The following is a 25366-nucleotide window of genomic DNA, read 5'->3' on the forward strand; positions in this document are numbered from 1 at the left end:
CAAAGTGTTGGCAAAAAAGAAAGCTTGCTGTGGAAATGTTTTCATCAATGTATCTATCAAACACCCCACATACTCTCAGTTTTCTCTCAAACTTTTGGTTTTACTTCACAATGTGCTTTTGACAATTTATGTCACATACTATGATCTGAACATTTTGTACTTTTTGTTACGAGTGCAGGACGGGACTGAAAAGCCGAGACTGAAAAACAGATTTTCCTCTCTGTTGAACTTGTTTTTCTGGTTCTGTCCTCAGATCCGCTCAGATCAGGATAAGGATGTTGGCATCCGCTACAGCATCACCGGAGCAGGCGCTGATCAGCCCCCGAGTGGTATCTACAACATAGATCCCATCAGCGGCAACATGTTTGTCACCCAACCCCTGGACAGAGAGGAGAGAGCCTCCTTCCATGTAAGGAAAGAAATGCGCATCTGTCTTTGTCTGTTTCTGTTTACCCTCCATCTCCACTTACGTCTGTCTCATTATCTCCCAATTATCCCCGCGGACATGAGCGGTGGCTTTTCTCTTCCACATCTACCTTTCATCTGAACACTTCGGTTGTCTGCCAAAACAAAACCACAAGTCAGAGCACATTCAGGGCACTCTGTTGTACTTTACACCAGCCTCTCCACACCTTGATTGATGCTGAAGCCAGCTATGAAACGAGCAACGCCTTAACAAAACACAAGCTGCCATTTGGATTGAGGTTTACCTGCACAGAGCGGGAAGACTGTTGTCTTTGGTCTCACCATCAGAGCTAATGAGCAGGTGCAGCTGTGTGTGTGTGTTTGTGTGTGTGTGTGTGTTTGTGTGTGTACTGCATGCAGAAATCATAAGAAGTTCTTTTCCTTTCCCACTTCTCCTTTGTGTGCTGCAGGCTCACACATTGCTGCACCTCATTCACTCTGTGTAACTGGGCCGTTCAGCGGGCCTGGCTGACAGCTGTACGGTTAGCCTGCATGTGGCCCATAGGATTTCCCTCTACCACACACACACACTAGAAGCTGAAGGGTTGAGTTTATGACTGGCCCCTCTGGAACGTCGGGTTAAACAGCTTTGTGGATGTGTGAATTAAATATGTAGACCACATGAGACTGTTGTTAACACCGGGCCATTGGTTCGTATGCACACATTACAGGTTTCACTTTATATCAGCAAAGACTAACACCTCCACTTGAGGTGAGCGCCGATGTCAGACTCACAACGCCCGCACGCCTGTCAGCATGATAGATGGCTGCGCCGCTGATAGAGCTAATTCAAAAGCATGCTCCTGTCTTTGGAGGAAGGAAAAGAGTGAGTGGAGGTGTGGGGCACAGACTCAGCAGTATGCACACATTGCAAACACTCACGCACACACGCACAGACTGTACGTGCACTGAGTATAAACAAACACGAAGCTCTACGTGATTGTCTTCTTGATTGGTTCGTCTTCTGTGTTCCGTTTAGTTCCAGAAGATCCTCTTGTTCCTGTACCTATAGGCTCTGGGCGCTGCTGAATGTGTGTCTTTGTTGTCTCCCCATACCTGTGCTCAACACTCAACCAGCAAATTGGGATCAATAAAGCAGCCAGGTTATTGGTCCCTGGGAAAGGACAGCCGCTCAGTAAACAGTTCTTATTCGACACAGCCTGTAGTGAAAACAGCATGTTAGGTTGAGGGCACTTCAAGTTGAATGTGGCTCATATTTAGACTCCGTGGACCCATGCTGCTTGTGATGTGATGTATGATTTAGTGCAGGAGAACGTAGCCAGCATTTGACCCAGGGGAAATTTAGTCCGTGGCTTACTTTCTTTCAACTTGACAGGAAGTTCCCGGCATTGCTGTGCTCTCGTAGGCCAAACTTTGCTTGTTAGTTTTGGGTTCAAGAGAAAAGAGAGACGAGGCTGCTGTTTTTGACAGAGTAGCACCAGGGGGAAGTGATCTGTGAGGTGAGGAGAGTGGGTGTTTGCCTTCAGTTTTGTCAGACAGAGCTACTGTGAGGCAGCAGGGCATGAGGAGGATTGAGCAAATATGAGAACGTCTGTGATTTTTTTTCTTACTTTTTGTTTGCATGAATGCATGTACTTCAGTGTATAGGGAGGATTTACGTTGGTGTCTTCCAGCGATGCACCAGTTGCAGTGGTCTGTTCTCCAGGATGTGTTCAACTAGCTGCAAAAAAAGTGTTCAACAAAGTTTTAAAACATTTTTGGAAATCTATATTAACATTTCAAAACTCACAGCCACGTGAGCAACTTCATGACACTAACGGTAGCCGTGTTAATATACTAGTGTTTTGTGTTTATTGGTTTTTCATGTGCACTATGACAGTTATCCATTTTTAAAAATGACTGCAGCTAATCAGAATGTCACTAGTTTTGCAGGTACTTGGTGTTGAACTTTCTGGCACTTTTTGTTCCTGTCGCATTGTTTTACTCAATGTGGACTCGCTTTTTGTTCAATATGAAGCCCTGCTCCTCTATTGAAGCAGCTAAATCATGACTACCAGTAGACAGAGCAAAAAAATATCTTTTGTAAAATATTACATACGGTTTTAATGTCAGAAATCACAAGAAAGGGAAAAGAAACAGATATTGAATATCTTAGATTATTTGTTTTACTTATTGGTGGCTCCACATGCTATGCTATTTTACTGTTTAAATTGTGTCATGTGTGCAGATTTTTAAAATATAACATGCAGAATGAACAGCTTTTGATGAAATACCACAATTTTAAGTTTAAATTTGATTAAATTTATTGACTGGTGCATCACTGACGAGTAGCTTAAAGCTCGTGTCCGGAGTTTGAATCGCAGCGTCTCCCAAAACACTGTTGGTCCCACCCTCCCTCTGATTTCGCCCCTTTATTTGTGCACGCGCGCAGTACCTGACAGGAGTGCCCGGAGTGCTGCAGCATCTTGCCTGTTTTGCTGTTTTCCACTCCTCTACATTTAGTACATTTAGTAAATAATAAAGGAATTACGTTAGAATGCTGTATTGAGTCTAACTTGTCCTAATACCAAAATAACATGAATCTGCTAGGACGAATGAGTAAAGTTTCAATATGTGATTACACTCGTGTATCCCTCTCGATGACGTTGTTTATCAAACTTAGTGCATTTACGCGTGTATATGTGTTACATTGTTTATTTATTTCTATCTAGAATTCAGAATTGCATGACTCCTCTGACGAAGAGTATGTCCCAGACGCCCCAACATCTTCCTCCAGAGATCGGGCATCTAAACGAAGCCGTCAGGCGGGCTATGGAGGCCGCGGTCGGGGAGCGACGCGAGCACCCCGAGCCAAAAAACGTCCTGCAGTCTCTTGGCCTGGCAAGCCGTGGGATTGGTAACTTTTCTGGAAGTTGCTGAGCCCTGATGCTCTCTCCTCCACAAGCAAAACAAATGTGCGCGCGGTTGCGTAGTGCGTAGCTCGCCCACCTCTGCATGGGCTTGCTTGCTGTGCGCGTAACCGTTGATTGACAGCATGACAAAGCTGAAGCTCAAACTTGATTGGTCGGCAGCGACCAGCGCTTTTTGGAATAACATGGGGGTCTATGAGAGGAAGGCGGACCTCATGAATAAATTTTCATATCGTCATACTAACATTATATTATAGTATCGAACTAGACTAACACATTTGAGCTTTGTTAAACAATGATACATAAATTGAAAACAAACGGAAACTCCGGACACGAGCTTTAAAGACTGCCAGTAAGTTAAAAATCTGTTAATTCTTCATTTTTAACAAAAGCTGACTCTGAGAAGTGATCTAATTTCGTATGTAATATGACGATAATAAGCCTTTCAAACCTGCTGGCAGATTTTGGGGTTCAGGGGTTTGAACTAAAGTACTGACCTGAAGACGACTCTTGTTCGAAAGTGTCAGGATCATTAAAGTCATTAAGATGCGCTGTGCGCTTTTCATTATGTTAACTTGTGCTTCCTTGCATCCACTCTCAGCCTGTGACCCAGAAATCATTCCCCCTCCACAACCATGGAGAGTTTTTCAATCCTGTAAATGCACTGTAAGGAGAAGAGGAGAGAGGGGGAACCACAAGTGTAGATGTTTTTTGGGGGATTTTTGTCTCTTTTTTTAAAGGTAGTTTTTAGCCACATAATGGCAAAAACAAAATGGCACGTCACACCAGGTGCTAATTTGGTCGCTCTGAAACCTTTTTGCTTGGTACATTTTTGTCAGTATGGGAGCAGTAGTGGTGCAGACAAGAAGTTGCCATGTACTAAATCAAGCTGAAGCAATTAAACATTTGTACTCTTTTAGATCGGTTCATGTATCTAAATTTTACAGTGTTTAGGATGAGCTATTAGCAATCAGTCAAGTCAAATTATTTTGTTTTTTTTTTTACATTGTATAACGGAATTCTGTTTGATACTTTCTCATTGAAACAACAGAAAACACTACCAACAAACACATAACATGTAGATTAAGAAAATATTTAGTATTAAGTTCTAACAGCCACAATAGTAAAGTGCAACTTTAACCTTTAGAAACTTTAAAGATGCTAGGAAGAGTCACAAGTATGAGAAGGGAGGTGGCAGGTTAACATAACAAAGATTATCAGGGTGATACAGCCAAGAAGCTTTTGAATCTTTCCATCTGGCAGACAATAAGATATGTCCGTGAACAAGTGACAGTTGGTGAGACTAGAGGAAAAAAGAAGAAATTTTACAGTTTTTAATGGACGCCAAGTGGGAGCTGGGCGACATGACAGGAATTTAGCAAAGGAGCTCCAAGGTTTCAAATGTCAATTCTGACCTATGTTTAGACCACAGATTAGATTAGAACCACCTAAGTCAATTTATCGAATCCCAGAGGTAATAATTTTAATGTTAACGATGAAAAACATACATCACACATGCACTCCTGCTTCAAATCCATCAGCCCTCAGAGCAGGCAGCAGGGAGTTTATCACTTAGCTGAAGCTGGTGTTGGCCAACAGTGTTGTAGGTGTGAAACTACCGGTTCCCTGCTGGCCCCAGCCTCCACCAGGAGAAGTCTGTGGGGGAGGACAAAGGCAATGAGAGACTTGGGTGACTTTGAAATAGAGGGATTCTGCAGATCGAACAGAGTTTGGTAACTCGTTCTACCAAACTCTATTTCGATCTGCAGAATCCCTCTCAGTCTTTAAAAAAAGCCAGAAGACCCAGCTCTGTTCTGAACACCTTTGCACTTGACAGGCTGCAAAGAGCAAAAAATATATATATAAAAGATTCCTATTCCCTCCCACTTCCACTTATGGCACTTATCCAGGTTGTTTTCTCCTGACCAGATCCTTGCTTGTTACTTTCAGATGTACGTCACTGTGGATAAAAATGTCTGCCAAATGAAGTTGCAGAATTTGTAGACTAGCATACCTCAGGAGACCTGCACAGAAACCAACTGGGAGAACAGCTTTCAGGATGGTTTGCACCTAATTAATTAAAGGGAAACTATCAAACCATTGTCTTAATGCTATTGATGATGTATCTGTTGCTAGCATACATCACTATTGTTTTATCAACCAGACCTAGTGTGACATTTTAGTGTGGACCAACTCGGAACAAAAGCACAGCAGTTTTGTAAAATAAATACAATATTAGAGATAGTTGCATGCCTCTCTGTTTCCACATTCAACCTCCAAAATTCCTTGATGAGTGCATAATAGAATAAGAAGTGGCATGGGTACAACCAGATGGGAAGCAATTACGACGACATTTTAGCAGAAAAAGGAAAAAAATACCACATACGGAATTCAGCGCAAAATGCTCAATATATGATATATGTTGGGTAAGGGAACCAATGGGGCAAGTACAAACTGTTTTCTCCCCTCTGTGCTCGGTCCAGTCATACTAAAGCTCACCCTGCAGAATACTGATGTTTCTTCACACACATATTTGCAGTCTGCACAACACACACTCCTCCAGGCCCTCAGATCACATTTCCAATTCTGCCATCGAGCACACAAACACAGACACACATAAGCAGACTCGCAAGAAGAGACAGAGGCAGACACACACAGAAAAGTGACCATATAGACGGAAACTCATGTAGAAGTAGGAGAAAATACGCTGGATCATATATCCACAGGCAGAGGGGATTAAACATACACGCACGAAAACACAGTTTAACGCAAAGACAAAAATACACAATCATTATCGCGCGTTCACACACATGAGCCGAATCCATCCCACATATCGCAGTCACACATCCTCAGCGTGCAGTGTTCACAGCTGAGAAAACAGATTGGCCTTGTTTGTTTGTTGGGTCTCCTCTCCATGTTTGTTTGCTGTGCTGCAGCCAATGGAAAACTAGCATCTTGAGGATCATTAAGTGGCTAAAGAGGGCTCTTTTGATTGGCTGCGTGCAGCTCCCCAGCGTGTATCTTTGTGCTTGTCAGTGTCCGTGTTAATATGCGTAAACATGTGCCTGAATTGGTGTTTGGATACGTGTGTGAATGCTCAAGCGGCTGCGTGTTTTCGTATGGTTTGATACATCCTTGACAGGCAGGGACAAAAGCCGACATGATTAGTTGTGTTTCGGTGAAGGCAGGTGCCGCCATTCAATCTTTCATGTCACCCCACAATACATCATGACTTCCTGTAAATAGGCTGACAGGCAGATCCTCCTCGACTGTGTGCAGACAAAATATTTTGCTGCGAGCGTGTCGGTTTTAGCCAGAATGAGAGCCCTTCTCCATTTACCAAGCCAAGCTGTGACTGAATAACATTTCTGCAGAGGATATGAATTTCTTGGCAATTGAATGAGAGTAATGTAAGTCACGGTGAACTGTGCTGGTTTGGTTCCAGGGCTATTACAAAGCTTTGCGTTATGTTAGATATCATTAGTGGGGATTGGTGGGGAGTAGAGGGTGTGTAACAGCAGTGGTGAAGATTAAGACATCCCACTGTAGATGATAATTGCTTTTGTCAGTCCTTCCTGTTCGAGCCCCCACACCCCCACACTGCCTCTTTGTATTTTCATCTCTCATTTACTTGCACAAGACTCGGGCTCCTTCCCATCTCATTCGCCTTTTTCCCTGCACTGCCTTCTTTTTCTTTCCTTCATTCGCTTACTCTTTGCTGTCTCTATTCTCACACTGTGCATTGTCAAGGAACGGCTCATCAGACGGAGACATCCATCCAAATGGCGGGCTTTGTCAAAACAAACCGAGACAAACATTCTCCCTGAACATAAAGAAACCACAGCTTGAGCAGCAACACCTCTCTGATATTTTTTAGGCCTCTGGCTGTGCTAACAACAAAATAGGTGTTGTTTGTGTGTCTGGAACATTTCACTACTTTGCCCCTTTCTGTGTTGTTATGGTCTGTGCCAAGATACCAACAGGATACTCATGGCCCATTGGCAGACAAGAAACAGAATATTTGCCAGCTAGATTAAGTTGCCAATTAACAAAGTCAAGGTTGTGGTGTGTGCTGAGTTTGTTCCAGTGCAGAGCAGCTGCAGAGTTTCATATCAATCAAGCCAGCACCCCGCTGTCAAAGTTAGTTGAGCTGCATTTAGTTTTTTTTCTTTCAAGCTCGTATGTAGTGCTGAATGCTAATGATGCTTTTCACCTTCATTTCTGTACGCTGACAGCTACGCGCCCATGCAGTGGACATGAACGGAAACCAGGTGGAGAATCCGATTGATCTGTACATCTACGTGATCGACATGAACGACAACAGGCCTGAGTTTCAGAACCAGGTGTACAACGGCTCTGTGGCCGAAGGCTCCAAACCAGGTAAGACTTTGTCTCTTTACCGTAGATACAGCTGCACAGTAACACAGTGGTAAGTACAGGGTAAAGTGAGAGTTCCCTACAAATAAAATGAAATGACAGGTGTGACATTAAAATCAACCTCAAGCTTTTAGCCCCATGATGCCTGAATTTATTTACAATTAAATAAAAAACATTGTGTGTTTTTGCTTTGCAGCTGATGCTAAAATAAATGTAGATTGTTCATTTGTCTATTACACATAGAACAGATATAAAATGATAATAACAGATGTATAATAATTAGGTCTTACTCCGACCGGTCCTACCAGAAACCAGTGCTTGCAAAAGGTTCCGAGGTTCGTATTGAATATGAACAAACCGGTATAGGGGAAATGGATACGCTACCTCTGCTGCAGTCTGAATGAAAGTGGTATGCTGCGAATTTGCCACAATAGCCATCAAGGAGTTAAGATACCATTTATTATCTGTATGTTCATTTTATGTATACTACCAGTCAAAAGTTTGGACATGCCTTTTCATATTTATTAATCCCATTATTTTCTACATTGTAGAATAATACTGAAGATTAACACTTTTTTGTTTACAACATAATTTCATATGTATTCTTTTATAGTTTTGATGTCTTCAGTATTAATCTACAATGTGTAAAAAAAATGATGAGAAGGTGTGTCTAAATTTTTTGATTAGTAGTGTATGTGTATATTTGTTGTTGGGGAACAATTTCATGTTAGTAGAGTAACTTTCAAATAGAATAGAATGGCTTTAGTGTCATTGTACCCAAAAAAATGTACCATGAAATTGGTGAGAATGTCTCCCCACAAGTCACTTAAAAAATACAAATATACAATAAGCATGAAGTAATAGAAGTGATAAATACCCTGCATGCACACTCATTCACACTCACTAGGGTTTAAATTTCACAACCTACATACAACGAGCCAATCGGAAAAGAGTTTGTGTTCACTATAAAAGCTGTTACATTTGTACTTCTTCCTTGGGGGAGAGAGGAGTGAAGTCTCACCCCCTGTGTTGAGTAACATCTCTTCCTCATTGTAATGATGTGCTTTCTTTTCCATGTTGTTAGCTTTTCTACATTTACAGAAAACCCAGCCGTGTGTTTGTTATTCAGGGGTGGAACCCAGACGTAAAATATCCCCAATAAAGGCCCTAAATTTTGCCCATTGTGAGAGTTTACTTGTTTCAAACAAGTTGCTGTCGAGCAAACTTTGAAAGAAGTTAAAGGGGAGCTTCTGAAGGGGACACTTAATGCGATGCTACTGTGTGAGGTAAAAGAGGTGCACATGCTGGTCTTCACAAATTAAGTGGAAATTAGGTTTTGTAACTGGATATTAACACAGTCAGCAGTTGGAGCTGCAGCAGCGATAGTTACTCCGTATTTAACCGCACTTTAAGTACTTAAACTGTTTCTTCTCTGAGCCGTAACTCAACCAAATCTTACCCCACAAACATGACATGCACAGTTTTGACTTCACAGTGAATTATTCATTGTTATATAGGATATATAGGATTAATGCTCATTAATCTGGTTGGAAATTACAGAAAAATATAAGATGATATAATTAGATAGATTTCAACCAGTAGCTCCCTGGGTAAGAAAAAACTGTACAACTGTAATGCATGTTGTTCTGTGGACACAAAGTAAACCAATGGTAACTCTTCCCTTTTTAGTCATTTGCATAATCATCCCAAGTCACAGACGATTTACTTGCTATTGCATTCATGGTTGTGATGATGGTAAGTGATGCCCAAAAAACACACACATTTATATTATTCATTTGAACGGAGAGTCTAGTTAACTGGGTAACAGTGTACAGTAAAGTCAACACCTTTGTTTAGGTTGAAGAAATCACCTAGTTAATGTATTGATCCAAACAAACTGCCCTTCAGACACAGTTAGACGCAGACAGAGTGGAATCCAAATAAGCTTCCATAGATGAGCTGCTTTACACCGACTGTATAACCTACAAGCAAATAGACATGGCAGCATATCAAATTTTGCTTTTTACCAAGATAAATTGTAGTTCTGCAAATGCATTTAATAGCTTGCACAGTGTTTTTTTTTGACAAATGTGAGCCCAAAGAACAATCCTGACTCGAGCCACATTTGTCGAACAGAATAAAACACCCATCATCCAGTGGTTTCCTGCTTCTACTTCCCGTTTTTTTCCGTTTTTTTTTTTTTTTGGTTCGTGACCTTTTAAAATCATAAGTTTGACATTTGTACCCGTCTTACCTAATGTACAAACCAATAGAGCTGGAGAAGAACAAGATGTGCCTTCTGTTGCAAGAAGACTTTATGCTCCCAAACTGCACTTTATGTTCAGTTGTAATTGACTGAGTCATGCCATTAAAAAGCCAGAGAACACCTAAAAATACAATCGTATAATCACTTAATATTGTAACTACTTAAATGAATGCATGGAAAATCACCACTTCGCTCTTATGCTGGTTCATAGTGAGCTCTGCTAAAAATCACTAATGCAATAATCCATTTGAAGCTTTATTTTAGACTGTATTATTAGCTGAAAGGTTTATATTGGATTAGCTTTAATTAATACTAATAATTGCGGGAAGAAAATGCGAAAATTTACTATAATCCACAGCCTCTTATTGTTTGAGGATCCTGTTTATTTTTTAGTTCAACCAGTGAAATGCTCATTCACTGCTTCAGAAAAACTCAACATTTCAATCTTACTCACACTCACCTTAAATATATTTGGTCGTTCCGGTTTTTTGAGGAGTGAATTTGTCGAGACTCTTGAAGTTTTCTGTTCCGATTCAGACGGGGGCAAGTTCATGATATTTGTTTTACAGTATCTTGGCTGGATGCATCATTATCAGATTCTGCAGAGCATGGAGAGATGTGGACCTTCCCTCAGAATCGAGGAAAAGTTGTGGTCAGCGCGAAGCCGGAGACAAGAGCAGAATGTGCAAGTAGCTCTCATGTCTCGACTGGAAGAACTCGTGTTCTAACAATCAGACCCCGAGGACCCACGTTTGTCTTCACAGCGTTCAGATATTGTTCTGCTGCAAAGTTTAATCTCAAGGGGATTTGTAAACAATATAGGAAAGCATGTTGTGCATGTGTATGTGTGTGTATGGATGAGCGAGTCTGGGATTGAGTTTTGTGTGCGCGAACGCTGGTTATTCCTCGGCGGAGCGTGGGTCTATATACGGAGCTGCTAATTAGCGAGGGCAACCACACATTCCAAAAGCTACTTTCTTTGTTTTCTCACTCTGATAGTCTCCGCGTGCTTTAAAATGAGAACATGTGACGACAAAAGCGTTTGAATTACATTTTTTGCAGCGAGCAGAATGAAATCCGTGACACCAATTAACAAGAAATACATTACACACTATGTACAGTATAATTGTTGTGCCCTTCATTAAGCAATCACTGCCAAGGAGCGTTTGTTTGTGGAGCTCATGTTGTTAGGTGTTAAGAGTGCAGTGTCAAAAAAGCATAATGTGTGTGGAGCGCTGTGCTTTTTGTCTGCCTTTGCTGCTGTCACTGGCCCCTGAATTGATGAATTTTAATTAGGAAAATACTGTAGACTGTGTGTTGGCCTAATTGCCAGTTTTGTTGAAGAAAACAAAATGATTGCGATTCATCTTCAGTGGAGGCTGGAGGAGACATACTTTTACGCTTTTCTGGCCCATTAAAGCCATTAATATATGCTCTGCCAGTTAAATCTTTTGCTCACTATTAATGGAACCAGTTTAGAGCTCAAGTTAAGCGCTGCACAGTTTTGCTGGAGTTGGTTTTTGTGCCCAGCAGCACTGATTCCGACTCCGCAGTTAGAGAACGTGGCCAAATATAAGATATGCACTTTAGATGAGGTGCATTATTAATATCAATTCTGACTTTGACTAAGCTCTCTCGTGCACCTTTCTTTACATACCGGAGTCTCTGCTGCTTTTCATCACAAAACCTGAGGCGACAACCAAAAATACTAACATTCAATCAAAAGAACTATCTTGAGTGAGACAGAAGGGAATCTGAGGCTCTCTGAAGCACAAATAAAACCAGATTTTTGGATTAAGCGAGCCTTAGATTGTCAGGATTTTTTTTACCTTGTCTCTCTTTCAGTACTACTCTACAGAACACCTCAGCTGCTAATCTAGTTTTTGACGCTTAATCTGTATTTCAGACAGGACACTTTGTCAGATTTAACCATTTATTTTGGAATGACATGCACTTGTGTTTGACTCTGGAACAACCTGAGCAAACATGACACAGACAGTCCCTGAGATCACGAACCCCCCAGCAGAGCCTGAAATTCACAACATTTAAACGGATGCAGTGTGGACACAGAAACAAAGATTTAACGGGTCGTCATTATACAAACTCCAATATACATAGTTTTAATGTACAATAATGAACAATCTGTGTTCTACAGTCCCACAAAATATGAGAAACATCCATTCCCTTCATTCTTTCTTCCTCTACAGATTAGAAAGTGTGTCTGATGATGAGAAGAAGAGATGTGCACTGCTCCCAGCCGGCTCCTTGTTCTTTTCCACCGACTAAACAGAGTAGATGCAGGGGTGTGCTGCAGCCACCTTTGTAAAATTGTCAGAGTTATGAAACTAAACTTTTAAAGAGGCGGAGGTGGAGGTTTGCAGATGTGTAGAGGCTGGTGTCGCAGACAGAATGAATGACCGCTGCCTCTGTTATAAAGCACGCTAAACAGAGGGGCTGGACTTAGAAAACGATTGGACAGAAAAGGACCTTGTGACCCTCTGACTCCATGCATGTATGGACGAGCGCGAAGCTCTATTTGTGGCGCTTCTCCTTGCGTCTTAGTGTAATACACACGTGGACAAAATTGTTGGTACCCCTCAGTTAAAGAAGGAAAAATTCTCAATTCTCACTGAAATCACTTGAAACTCACAAAAGTAACAATAAATAAAAATTTATTGAAAATTAAATAATCAAAATCAGCCATCACTTTTGAATTGTTGATTAACATAATTATTTAAAAAAACAAACTAATGAAATAGGGCTGGACAAAAATGATGGTACCCATAACTTAATATTTTGTTGCACAACCTTTTGAGGCAATCACTGCAATTAAACGATTTCTGTATTTGTCAATGAGCGTTCTGCAGCTGTCAACAGGTATTTTGGCCCACTCCTCATGAGCAAACAGCTCCAGTTGTCTCAGGTTTGATGGGTGTCTTCTCCAAATGGCATGTTTCAGCTCCTTCCACATATGTTCAATGGGATTCAGATCTGGGCTCATAGAAGGCCACTTTAGAACAGTCCAACGCTTTTCTCTCAGCCATTCTTGGGTGTTTTTGGCTGTGTGTTTTGGATCGTTGTCCTGTTGGAAGAACCATGGCCTGCGACTGAGACCAAGCTTTCTGACACTAGGCAGCACATTTCTCTCCAGAATGCCTTGATAGTCTTCAGATTTCATCGTACTTTGCACACTTTCAAGACACCCTGTGCCAGATGCAGCAAAGCAGCCCCAAAACATTACTGAGCCTCCTCCATGTTTCACCGTAGGGACAGTGTTCTTTTCTTCGTATGCTTGGTTTTTGAGTCTATGAACATAGAGTTGATGTGCCTTACCAAAAAGCTCCAGTTTGGGCTCATCTGTCCAAAGGACATTCTTCCAGAAGCTTTGTGGCTTGTCAACATGCATTTTTGCAAATTCCAGTCTGGCTTTTTTATGAGTTTTTTTCAGCAGTGGTGTCCTCCTTGGTCGTCTCCCATGAAGTCCACTTTGGCTCAAACAACGACGAATGGTGTGATCTGACACTGATGTACCTTGGCCTTGGAGTTCACCTTTAATTTCTTTGGAGGTTGCTCTGGGCTCTTTGGATACAATTCGAACGATCTGTCTCTTCAATTTGTCATCAATTTTCCTCTTGCGGCCACGTCCAGGGAGGTTGGCTACTGTCCCGTGGGTCTTGAACTTCTGAATAATATGAGCCACTGTTGTCACAGGAACTTCGAGCTGTTTAGAGATGGTCTTATAGCCTTTACCTTTAAGATGTTTGTCTATAATTTTTTTTCGGATGTCCTGGGACAATTCTCTCCTTCGCTTTCTGTTGTCCATGTTCAGTGTGGTACACACCTTTTCACCAAACAGCAGGGTGACTACTTGTCTCCCTTTAAATAGGCAGACTGACTGATTATGAGTTTGGAAACACCTGTGATGTCAATTAAATGACACACCTGAGTTAATCATGTCACTCTGGTCAAATAGTTTTCAATCTTTTATAGAGGTACCATCATTTTTGTCCAGGCCTGTTTCATTAGTTTGTTTTTTTAAAATAATTATGTTAATCAACAATTCAAAAGTAATGGCTGTTTTTGATTATTTAATTTTCAATAAATTTTTATTTATTGTTACTTTTGTGAGTTTCAAGTGATTTCAGTGAGAATTGTGGGTTTTTCCTTCTTTAACTGAGGGGTACCAACAATTTTGTCCACGTGTGTAATATCATGTGCGTGCTTCATCCGATGTTGTAAAGAACTGACATTTTCAGTGATTAACAGAACACTCAGCACCGCAGAGCTTCACAGATCTTCAGAGTGCAGCCTTTATTTGCATGCGGTTTGGATGGTTCTGCGGATGAGAAAGGCCATGAATTCTCTCAGGTGTTACTCCAGGTGACTCACTGTCTGTCTATCCTGCCAGCAGATGGAGTGTTGAAACCTGTCACAGTGTCGCAGCTGACAGGTGCTGCTCTGGGTGCCGATGCTGCTCAAACACAGTATCAGTGCATCCAGTATGTCTCAATTTTCTGTCTCTCTCCACCCCACAGCAGGAGATGAAACATGAAAGAATATTAAAACAGGGCGTCGTGTAATTATTCACAGCCACGTGCGTTTTGTAGAAAATGATTGTACCAGTTCAGAAATGGCAAGCATCACATTTTCTATGGAATTTCAGTATAATTAACAAAGACACATTTGAATGAAACATGAAATCCGTCTCATTAAATTAGTTTTTTTGCAAATCAAAAACCATGAGATAATTTTAAACCGCATGCAACCTGTAAACAAAAAATACAGTTTTTAAATGTACTCTTGTAAACAACTTACTGTTATTTTACATGTTTTTCCTGTTTTGTCAGATTACAGATCATATCCATTAACAAACATAAATAATATCCACTTAAAAAATCAGTGTTTTTACCATGATTGTAAAATTACTCTGTTTTAAATCCATTAAAATAACAAAAAATATATTGTTATCTTACAGATATTTGCCATTATTTTCTCAGTTTTGGCTCTATCTGAATGCTACAGTATTCCACTTTTTTAAACATATTTTTCTGGCACTCTTACTGCCAGATTGTTACAGGATTTTTTCTTTCTTTGCTGTGCAGAGAAGACTTATTTGTTTCACTTGTATAGCTACAGTGACAGCAGATCTAAAGTCTTGGCAACAAAAGCAAATTATTTGTTTGGGTAGATACCAGTAGGGTCACAGTGTAACCTCTAACTAAACACAAACACTAAACAAAAAAGTTTAAACAATTTGAAGTAAACTTTTGCAGAAAGGAAAATGTGCCTTACATCTTCAGTGTGCACAGTGTAAAGTGCAGGAAGGCAGTTTAGCCGTTTAGTATATTTAACGTAATTGAAAAATGTGTGCAGCAGCAATGAGACTTTGTCACAGATAAATGTCCAACCTGTTCTTCTAAATGCCAAACAACGTGTGTTTGTGTGCATGGAGGGGGTGCTTGCATTTAGCTACAATGGTGTCATTTTCAGTATCTACAGACCCAGATATCAAAGGTTCTGTGAAGCATTACAACACATCTTCATATCTTGCACTGTGTGAAAGCCATCAAAGAGGAGGACCAACAGGGAACCACCCTTATCTCCATCTCCAGATGTTACGTAGGGAGAGATGCGATCAAACCGTCAGGCTCCGGTTTGAAACATTTGTCACTTTCCGCCGCTGGGCTCTGCACAACACCAAATAAACCTGTGACTAATGGAATTAATTCATACAGGTCATCAAATGTACCAAAGCAGTGCATCATATACAGTTGCTGCTGATGAGGAATAAATTGAATTTAATGTGAAATTAATGAGAATTATCTTGGTAAAACTTGTTAAACCTGTTAAATGTGTGCAAATACTTTTTTTGGTGGGGCTCCCTATTTAATATATAGCAAAAAAGAAGAAAAAAATTTGAAATACAGCGCCTTGTCAAGAGAGGTCAGCGAAATGATGTGAAACTCTAGAAAACCGTCAAGACGGTGACACGAGACAGTCCTTACATCGTGTTAAGTGGCGTCAGATGAAGATTCGGCAAGATGGCATGACTTCTTCAGAAAGCTCTTGTGTTCTGAGGCTACAGTGTACTCAGAACGTCTGCCCCCCCTCCTCCTCCCCGGCTCTGACAGCAGAGTTGTTCCCTTTTATGGACCGTCTTTCTCAAAAAGGGCCTTCTGAAATGAGAGTGCAAGATCAAAACCAGCAGCTGAGTGCCTTCTCTCACAGTCGATTTACCCTCCCAAGGGGGGACAGGGGAACTGCATTTCTCTCTCTCTCTCTCTCTCTCTCTCTCTCTCTCTCTCTCTCCCTCCTAACTGTTGCAGAGAGATTTAAGAGGCTTTCTCTTGCCATCTTAACTGGTGGAGATGAGGGGGTGGGGGGAGGTTAATTAGGGATTGGCATAAGAGCAAGGGAGATGGAGTGATGGGGGCAAATAAGAGGTGGTGGATGCTCCGGGGTGTAGAGACCTCTCCAGAGAACACATCAGGGTCACATGAATTTTTATTGACACAGAGGGTTGGTGGTTAGCGGTGCCACCTCACTCTGAAAGACAGGCTTTTTTGTTTTGCATTTTTTACCAGTTTGCTCTGACAGGCGAGCAATGTGAAGCAGGAAATCGCTTTTACCTGCAGACAGATAGAACTCACCCATCTGTAGTTACGTGTTTTTCTCATAGTGTGCGTTTTGAGACGCTGTCAAAAAGCCATCAGACATTTGTTACTTCTTCTCATGCAGACCAGTGAATATTTCTGTAACAGTTTAATATCTTTAATATTCTTCGGCAAACAACTATCAGATTCTCTTGAGGAGTTTTGTGATATTGTCTAAGGGCGTCATTTTTCTGCTGCCTTTCTGACAAGTTATGTTTTCCTCCTTGTGATGGCGAGTAACTGTAAAAAGTGTGAAGCCCCTGAGTATTGAACAGATTCTCGGTATAATGTTTTCTGTTCTTTATTTCCTCTTTCAAACCAGCCTCCCAACAGGAGCTGGATCAACCTCTCTGACAACATGTTGTTGAGATTCAGAAGGTTTGCACATCTGCGAGCCTCTGCGATCTGCGGTTACCCAAAGCACATTTCTTTACGTAACCCTACAGAAATGTGTTTGTGGATTTTTGTCGAGTATCACAATTCTAGCCTTAGCTGAGTTTGCAGTGGAAAAGAAGCAAGTCAGAGTCATAACATGCTTTTTCTAGTTTTAACTCTCTAAACTTAAAGCAGTTTCTGGGCATTTTTTTTTTTTTTGCTCCTGTTGCATTTTTTATCACTGCCGGCTCAGTTTTCACTACAATATAAATTCTTGCGCCCTTATGGAAACAGCACAACCACATCTAGAATAGAGAAAACTCGGCATTGTCTGTAGTGTTATATTACACATTTAGAATGGAATAAATCATAATAAAAGTAAAAGCCTAAAGTTGATTTTCTCTGCTTATTTATTTTCAGTCAGTCAGTCGGTTGCATCTGACGGTATCGGTGACATGAATAAAGTTCTTCCTCCAGCATCCTCTGTCCAACACTGCAGTCAGAAGTTCTTTGCCTTCCAGACCAGTGTCTTCTTCAAGCACCTTCCTTAATGTTGTGCTCGGGCTGTCAACCCTTTTGACAGCATCAGGTTTCCATAACAGTACTTGACCAGCTGCTTCGCTGTGTCTCACCACATGTCCAGCTAGTGCTAGTCTACGTTGCCTAATGATGGTTGACAAGTGTGCATGTGGACCATGTAGTGACTTGTTAGTGAGGTGCGATTTCCAGGAGATGTTTTGTACCATCCGCAGCATTCTGATGTAAGTCCCATCAGTTCTTTTTGAGAGAGTCTTCGTTCCATTCAGGAAGCAGGGATGGTGATAGCATTGGTGGGTGAACATCGATAGACAGCTGTCACTGATGAGTGTTTGGCGGTTAGGAAACTCTGCCCCCTTCAGTGGGGAACTGCTCCTGTGATAGTCTTGGCAAGTCGTCACAGTATTTCTACTACTAGAAATTCATGATTATTTATTTTACAAAAATTTAAATAACTTGGACTCAACATGTAGAATATTTCCCAAGTGCCCACGGGACCAATTGTGACCAATGTTGCAAAAGCTAACTCTTCATACTAAAGATATTTTACAACTTAAATTGTAAAAAATAATTTCTGCTCAATGTAAGCACAGCCTGCAGTTTAGTAAAAAAAACAAACTCATTTTTGTCATGTGATTGTTGGTGGCAGCTGAGTTACTAATGAATTCTTGTTTTCCCAGAATTATTTTAATTATTTACAGAATTTGGTTCAAATAAACTCTTTATTTTAATGAAACGTCCTCATTTTAAGCCTAGATTTGGTTCAGTTTCCTGACTGAACGGCAGGATGAGTAGTTCAAGGATTGTTAAAAAGTTGAAAATTGCATGATTCTTTCTACTTTCAGAGTCTCCGGATCTGATAAATGGTGTATTTTTGCAGATTTGTTAACGATAACGTGTTTCTGACCTGCCACGACGTATGGGGTTCAGAGTGTTAAGTCACTTTAATTTTGACTTGTGGAAAGAATCACAGTTAATTAACATACGCAGAGTTTGCGACTTGACACTGAGAGATTCAAAGGAATATTAGACTTTCAGTCAGATCAAGCTCAAGAAGCATTGCATCCTACATTTACCACATTTGCAACCCAACAATGTGTTTCATTAGAACCTTCCTGTTGTTCAACACGTATATGTTTCAAACCATTTTGTCCCACACTGGTAAATCAAGGTTTCTGATTGGAGTTTCAGAATCCAAACTAAAATAAACTCAATGACATCGTCTCCCTCTCTCAGAGCAGGTTGATGTCATAGAAAGACATCATACAAGTGTTTTTTATAGGTTAAGTAGTTCTCACCATGACAGGTTAAGTCACCCGTGTGTAAATCAGTGGAGTGCTCCTTCAGAGAAGCAGCCAATGCAACTGCTCATGTTTAGTACAGATGATTCAACCAGGATAATTTTAGACCCATCCAAGCCTTGGAAGTACTCCAACTATTGTCTGTTTAGAGAAAAATATCACTTTTCCTGCAGCTGGAACTCTGGACATCTGAAATAACTGCCCCCACTCAGCTATGGGTCGCATTAAAATAAGCAGGAAAACACCGACGCAGCTAACAGGCTGTAGCACAAGAAAAAAGATTCCAAAAGGGCAGCTTTGATGTGGCCTTTGCACCGAGATGTGAATTCCAGTTTTCGACCTCATTTTTAGTGTCTGTGTTTGAATGGTTCAAATGGTTTGACCGCAGCTTTGTGTCTTCTGTGTAGTGGACACCATTAGAGGCTCTTGTGTGAAAACTCGGTGTCCCTTTCATGACTTCTACAGTGATTCACCGGGTTTCAACCTTTTCTCATCCCACCCTTACCTCTCAACCTCTACTTCTCCTTCTCCGGCTCTATCTACTGTACCGTGGCCACTCTTTCCTCCTGAAAGGCGACCTCTATCTTCCCTCCGTTGATGAGAATTATTATCCTCTTATACTGTCCATCCCATGCCCTTTCGCTCCCTCACTTCCCCTTGTACTTTTGCTTTTAGTGGTCTTTATAAACTCCCTCACCGCTCGTCTCGATCTCTTCACTCTCTTCTTCAGCTTGGCAATTTTCCACTCTTCTTCCTATCTTTTAATCAGTGTGTGTCTATCTCCCTGTCGCTGTTTCCGTCTGTATCCATCTCCCTCTATTTTTACTCCATCTCTTTCTAATTGGAAGGCAGATGTTGACTCCGGCTGATTAATGTTTAGGCAGCAGATAGAGCTCACCGGTGATCTCCAGTCACGTGAGCAAAATGGCCAACAATATACACGACTGCCACCAAATTTTCAGGTCCAGTGATTTTGGCAGAAAAGCAATTAGGATTTGGAATTAGAGTTCAAATTAAATAGGAATTAAACAGGCTCAGAGTTTAACCCTTTTCAGGCTTATAACATTCCGTGTTTGGATCTGAAAGCCCACCAGCATCATCATATCACTGAGTCCTCCACATTGAAATGGAAGATAGCAGCACTAACATGTGATTCATCACGTCCTCTCCCTCCCTGCAGGACGGGAAAGGTTGATTATATATTGACGCTGTCCTCAGTGGAATGGCAATAATTGTTTTTTTCTTTTTTCCTGTCTTTCCTTGGACACTCTTCTTTTCCTTTGCTGGTCAAAGTGACAAATCCCGCTTTGAAACTTAATGAAGTTTGAAATAGAATTTGAGGCTACAATTATCGTGTCCATGCAGGCTGTCACAGGAATGATGGTGCCATCTAGACCCAATTATTGGAATGGAGACACCTGTAACTGCTCAGACCCACAGGCGAACGCCGAATCTGGTGTGAATCCAGCGGCTCCCTGGCTTTGGTTAAGACATTTACATTTATGATTTGGAGGCAAAGCTTCACATTCTCCCTCAGCTACCACTTCTTCTGTTCTAAAACATACATGACATGTTTTTTGTGCTGCCTAATTTTGACTGCTTTGATGTGATAATTCAACATTACTGAATCAGTCCCCTCTCAGTGTGGCATCCACAATCATGCAGGGCTGACTAACATTTTGATGACTACTAGCATGAAAACGGTGGAAATTTGTTTTGAAAGCACCAGAATTGTAATCAGAATTACAATTTTGGCGATAAACTACAACATGCAGGCATTATGCCATGTGAATTACTGCTTTCCCCTCTTCCCTGCTTTCCCATCTCCTATTTTCTCTTCAGCTCCTCTGTCCTTGTCTTCCTCCTTTTAAGTCTTTCTCCGCTTACACAATCTTCTCATTCACGCATGTTTGTGCTTCAGTCGTCTCTTCTCTTTGCTGTCCTCCTCCTGCAAGCTGACAGTCCTTTTTTTTTTCTCAGCGACAGCAGCAGCAGCAGCCTGTAAATGGCTGCCTGATGGAAAGTGACATTTTCACAGAACCCTGAGAGAGAGGCGAGGTGATCTCTCCTCTTTCCAGCACAAAGTGCTCCTAATTGCCTGGTCGCATTTGTGAGCCCAGCTGACAAACTCGTGCAAATCAATAATTCTGCTCGGGGAAGATGCGAGGACGCAGAGGCTTTCATCCTGATACGTGTTGAGAGGACACAAACAGTCACATGCATACAGATGCACATGTGCCTGGAAGTATACGTCGACATACATGCGTTCTTTTCACACACAGATACTTGCAAACGCTCACCTCCGTCTCACCACCTCTGTGCTGTCGGCCTTAAATGGCAGTGTTTATCTGTGATTCTAAGACAAATAGGCAGAGAGTATCGAAGCATTAAGGGCAGTCACGGTGCTGCTGAAGGCTGAAATAATGGATGGTGGAAACGGCAGAAGACCCAGCGTTGCTCATTACTAAATGGACTCTGCAGAGGTGCAAACTTTGCCCCATAAGCTTGAAATATACAGAGGAGAAAACAACACAGCTTATTTAACAGATTTTGTTTGTGTTTTTGTACTTTGCTCACTAATAGCTCTGCCTCTTAAAGTTATTTGCCAAAGAACAGAGAATGTCACAGCAATTTGAAAAGTCTGATTGACTTGTTTCAAGTTCATAAATGGGTTTGTTGTCTGCTGAGTCTTCTCTTAGTCTTCCTTCTTCTCTTTGATATTTCCCACAAATTCATTAACAGTAATGGGCTTACAAGAAACCTTCGTTTTGCCGTGTGTGTTTTCTAAAATGTACGTGTGCAAAGGACCTTGAGCAGCACATCTTTGTATTTTAATGAATGTCACTCGGTTGTTTTTCGTCTCTACTTTTTTTTCGAGCTTGACCTCTTCAAGAGCGTCGCCTACATCTCCCATTATTCCGCTGTGCCTCTCTCTGAGTGCTGCTGGTTGACTATCTCTCCTCTCTCCGCAGGCTCATCTGTGATGCAGGTGACAGCCACAGACTCCGACGACTCCACCACGGCGAACGGCATGGTGCGCTATCGCATCCTCTCACAGACGCCCCACAGCCCCATCCCCAACATGTTCACCATCAACAGCGAGACTGGAGACATAGTTACAGTGGCAGCCGGCCTGGACAGAGAGGTCAGTATGTGTTCTGGACGGATTCTAAGGTCATCTTTCTGTCACTCATTTGTGCCAGCAATAAGATGGCATATTTAGGAAGGTTCAGTGATGTTTTACAAAGTCAGCATCTACAGTAATTACTGGGATAAACATCATATTGTAATAAAATAAGAATGAAATTACATTCTACAAATTTTTCTAGACATCTGTTTATAATTTGGTGGATTAGCCTACATTTTTTCATAGTAGCTGTATTCATTTAGAACCCAGGCTTTTGCAGGGTCAAATCTCCTGCAACTTCCTTGAACATAGGAGCAGTGAAATAAGATCCTTTATGAAAACAGCTCCATGTCGTCCCATTTGGGCCTTCGTTTAACTCAAAAATGTACATCTGTAAGTCTGATTTGACAGGATTCCCCAAATAGATCCTTATGTTCACTAAGTATTCGTTAAACAATGCAAATAAATGAATGAAAAGTCTCTCACTTTCACCATTTATGTTGCTTTACTGTCAGCTTTAGCTATCAACTTGCTTTAAGACCAAATAATTTTCACATCAGCTTCATTAGACAAGTGCTTAAGAGAGGGACGGGTGCTTCCAAGACTTTAACCTGCAAATTGACCTTTTTTGGTAACATTTCGGTGTTAGACCTTCAACACAGTTATAATTTGGTACAAGCAGGAGCCAACTGAAACTGTGAGTGGCTGTAACCAATCAACACTGCAGACATTTTCAGGAAGGAATAAAACATCACCAAATTCCACCAAATGACAGCTTTCATTTATAAAAAAAATTCTGAAGAACAATTGAGCATACCAATGCAGCTTTTGTCAGTTTAAATGTTTGGCTGTAATTATATGTAAGATATAACTTTTGAGAGTGCATTTTATTTTGATGTAATATGTATGGGTTTTCTCAAAGCTGCAGGACGAGTGAGGTGCCAAAAATCTTATCAGAAGAATCCATAAGTACAAGCCCAGGGAATAGTGAAAAGAGTGCTTCAGTGCTTGTGCACTGGCACACTGATGGGAAAAATACTGGGATGGGAAACATTAGAACCTCAAAGGACCAAAGCAAATTCTTAAAAGACATACACACGTGGACAAAATTGTTGGTACCCCTCAGTTAAAGAAGGAAAAACCCACAATTCTCACTGAAATCACTTGAAACTCACAAAAGTAACAATAAATAAAAATGTATTGAAAATTAAATCATCAAAAACAGCCATTACTTTTGAATTGTTGATTAACATAATTATTTAAAAAAACAAACTAATGAAACAGGCCTGGACAAAAATGATGGTACCTCTATAAAAGATTGAAAACTATTTGACCAGAGTGACATGATTAACTCAGGTGTGTCATTTAATTGACATCACAGGTGTTTCCAAACTCATAATCAGTCAGTCTGCCTATTTAAAGGGAGACAAGTAGTCACCCTGCTGTTTGGTGAAAAGGTGTGTACCACACTGAACATGGACAACAGAAAGCGAAGGAGAGAATTGTCCCAGGACATCCGAAAAAAAAATGATAGACAAACATCTTAAAGGTAAAGGCTATAAGACCATCTCTAAACAGCTTGAAGTTCCTGTGACAACAGTGGCTCATATTATTCAGAAGTTCAAGACCCACGGGACAGTAGCCAACCTCCCTGGACGTGGCCGCAAGAGGAAAATTGATGACAAATTGAAGAGACGGATCGTTGGAATTGTATCCAAAGAGCCCAGAGCAACCTCCAAAGAAATTAAAGGTGAACTCCAAGGCCAAGGTACATCAGTGTCAGATCGCACCATTCGTCGTTGTTTGAGCCAAAGTGGACTTCATGGGAGACGACCAAGGAGGACACCACTGCTGAAAAAACTCATAAAAAAGCGAGACTGGAATTTGCAAAAATGCATGTTGACAAGCCACAAAGCTTCTGGGAGAATGTCCTTTGGACAGATGAGACCAAACTGGAGCTTTTTGGTAAGGCACATCAACTCTATGTTCATAGACTCAAAAACCAAGCATACGAAGAAAAGAACACTGTCCCTACGGTGAAACATGGAGGAGGCTCAGTAATGTTTTGGGGCTGCTTTGCTGCATCTGGCACAGGGTGTCTTGAAAGTGTGCAAGGTACGATGAAATCTGAAGACTATCAAGGCATTCTGGAGAGAAATGTGCTGCCTAGTGTCAGAAAGCTTGGTCTCAGTCGCAGGTCATGGGTCTTCCAACAGGACAACGATCCAAAACACACAGCCAAAAACACCCAAGAATGGCTGAGAGAAAAGCGTTGGACTATTCTAAAGTGGCCTTCTATGAGCCCAGATCTGAATCCCATTGAACATATGTGGAAGGAGCTGAAACATGCCATTTGGAGAAGACACCCATCAAACCTGAGACAACTGGAGCTGTTTGCTCATGAGGAGTGGGCCAAAATACCTGTTGACAGCTGCAGAACACTCATTGACAAATACAGAAATCGTTTAATTGCAGTGATTGCCTCAAAAGGTTGTGCAACAAAATATTAAGTTATGGGTACCATCATTTTTGTCCAGCTCTATTTCATTAGTTTGTTTTTTTAAATAATTATGTTAATCAACAATTCAAAAGTGATGGCTGATTTTGATTATTTAATTTTCAATAAATTTTTATTTATTGTTACTTTTGTGAGTTTCAAGTGATTTCAGTGAGAATTGTGGGTTTTTCCTTCTTTAACTGAGGGGTACCAACAATTTTGTCCACGTGTGTAGACTCCAAGGTTACATGTACAGATGAACTTGTAACTGCTATGACGAATCCCAACAAAATATGAAGAGTTCATTTGCAAAACAGGTAACTCCGTTTTCAGAAAACTCTTTTTTTATTGTTTACCTGAGATAATAATAATAATAACACTAATAATTTATTTTTTCTCTATTTTGTCATGTATTTTTCTACTGAGTCAAATCCACTCAACTTCAGTTTGATTGATATTACTCAAGTAAACAATAAAAAAAAAATTCTGAAAATTTATCAAAACGGAGTTATCTGTTTTTGCAAATTAACTCTTCATATACAAATTAAACAGATATTTAATGTAGCAAAGAAGGCAAGTAAACATTGCTCAGTCAGTAATTAATTTACCCGAGACTCTCCACTACAATACAGAAATATAAATATAAAAGTACAATATGGAAATTGCAATTAGCATTAATGAATACATACATAAATAAACACAGTCAACAGGTTACACTGCTAATATGTGTTTATACTCCTACATATCTGGAACACAACAAGAAAACCCAACAGATTAATGTTTACTAAAAAATCAGGATATGAAGAAAAAAATCCACCAGATTTATAAAAGAATATAATAAATCACAGGAAAGTGCAGAGAAGTAGTTTAACATTCAGTCCCTGAGAAGCCAGTGTTC

General features: G+C 40.8%; 1 protein-coding gene across 1 annotated transcript in view; it reads left to right on the top strand.

The window, feature by feature from the left end:
• cdh4 (cadherin 4, type 1, R-cadherin (retinal)) overlaps nt 1–25366 on the top strand; it is a 234573-nt gene that overhangs the window by 173053 nt on the left and 36154 nt on the right. The window contains exons 6-8 of the mRNA XM_051948214.1: nt 254–409; nt 7571–7715; nt 21817–21989. Of these exons, the coding sequence (XP_051804174.1) occupies nt 254–409; nt 7571–7715; nt 21817–21989 (474 nt within the window). The remainder of the gene's footprint in view (nt 1–253; nt 410–7570; nt 7716–21816; nt 21990–25366) is intronic.

Source organism: Acanthochromis polyacanthus, chromosome 5, assembly GCF_021347895.1.
Source record: "Acanthochromis polyacanthus isolate Apoly-LR-REF ecotype Palm Island chromosome 5, KAUST_Apoly_ChrSc, whole genome shotgun sequence".
NCBI classification, from domain to species: domain Eukaryota; kingdom Metazoa; phylum Chordata; class Actinopteri; family Pomacentridae; genus Acanthochromis; species Acanthochromis polyacanthus.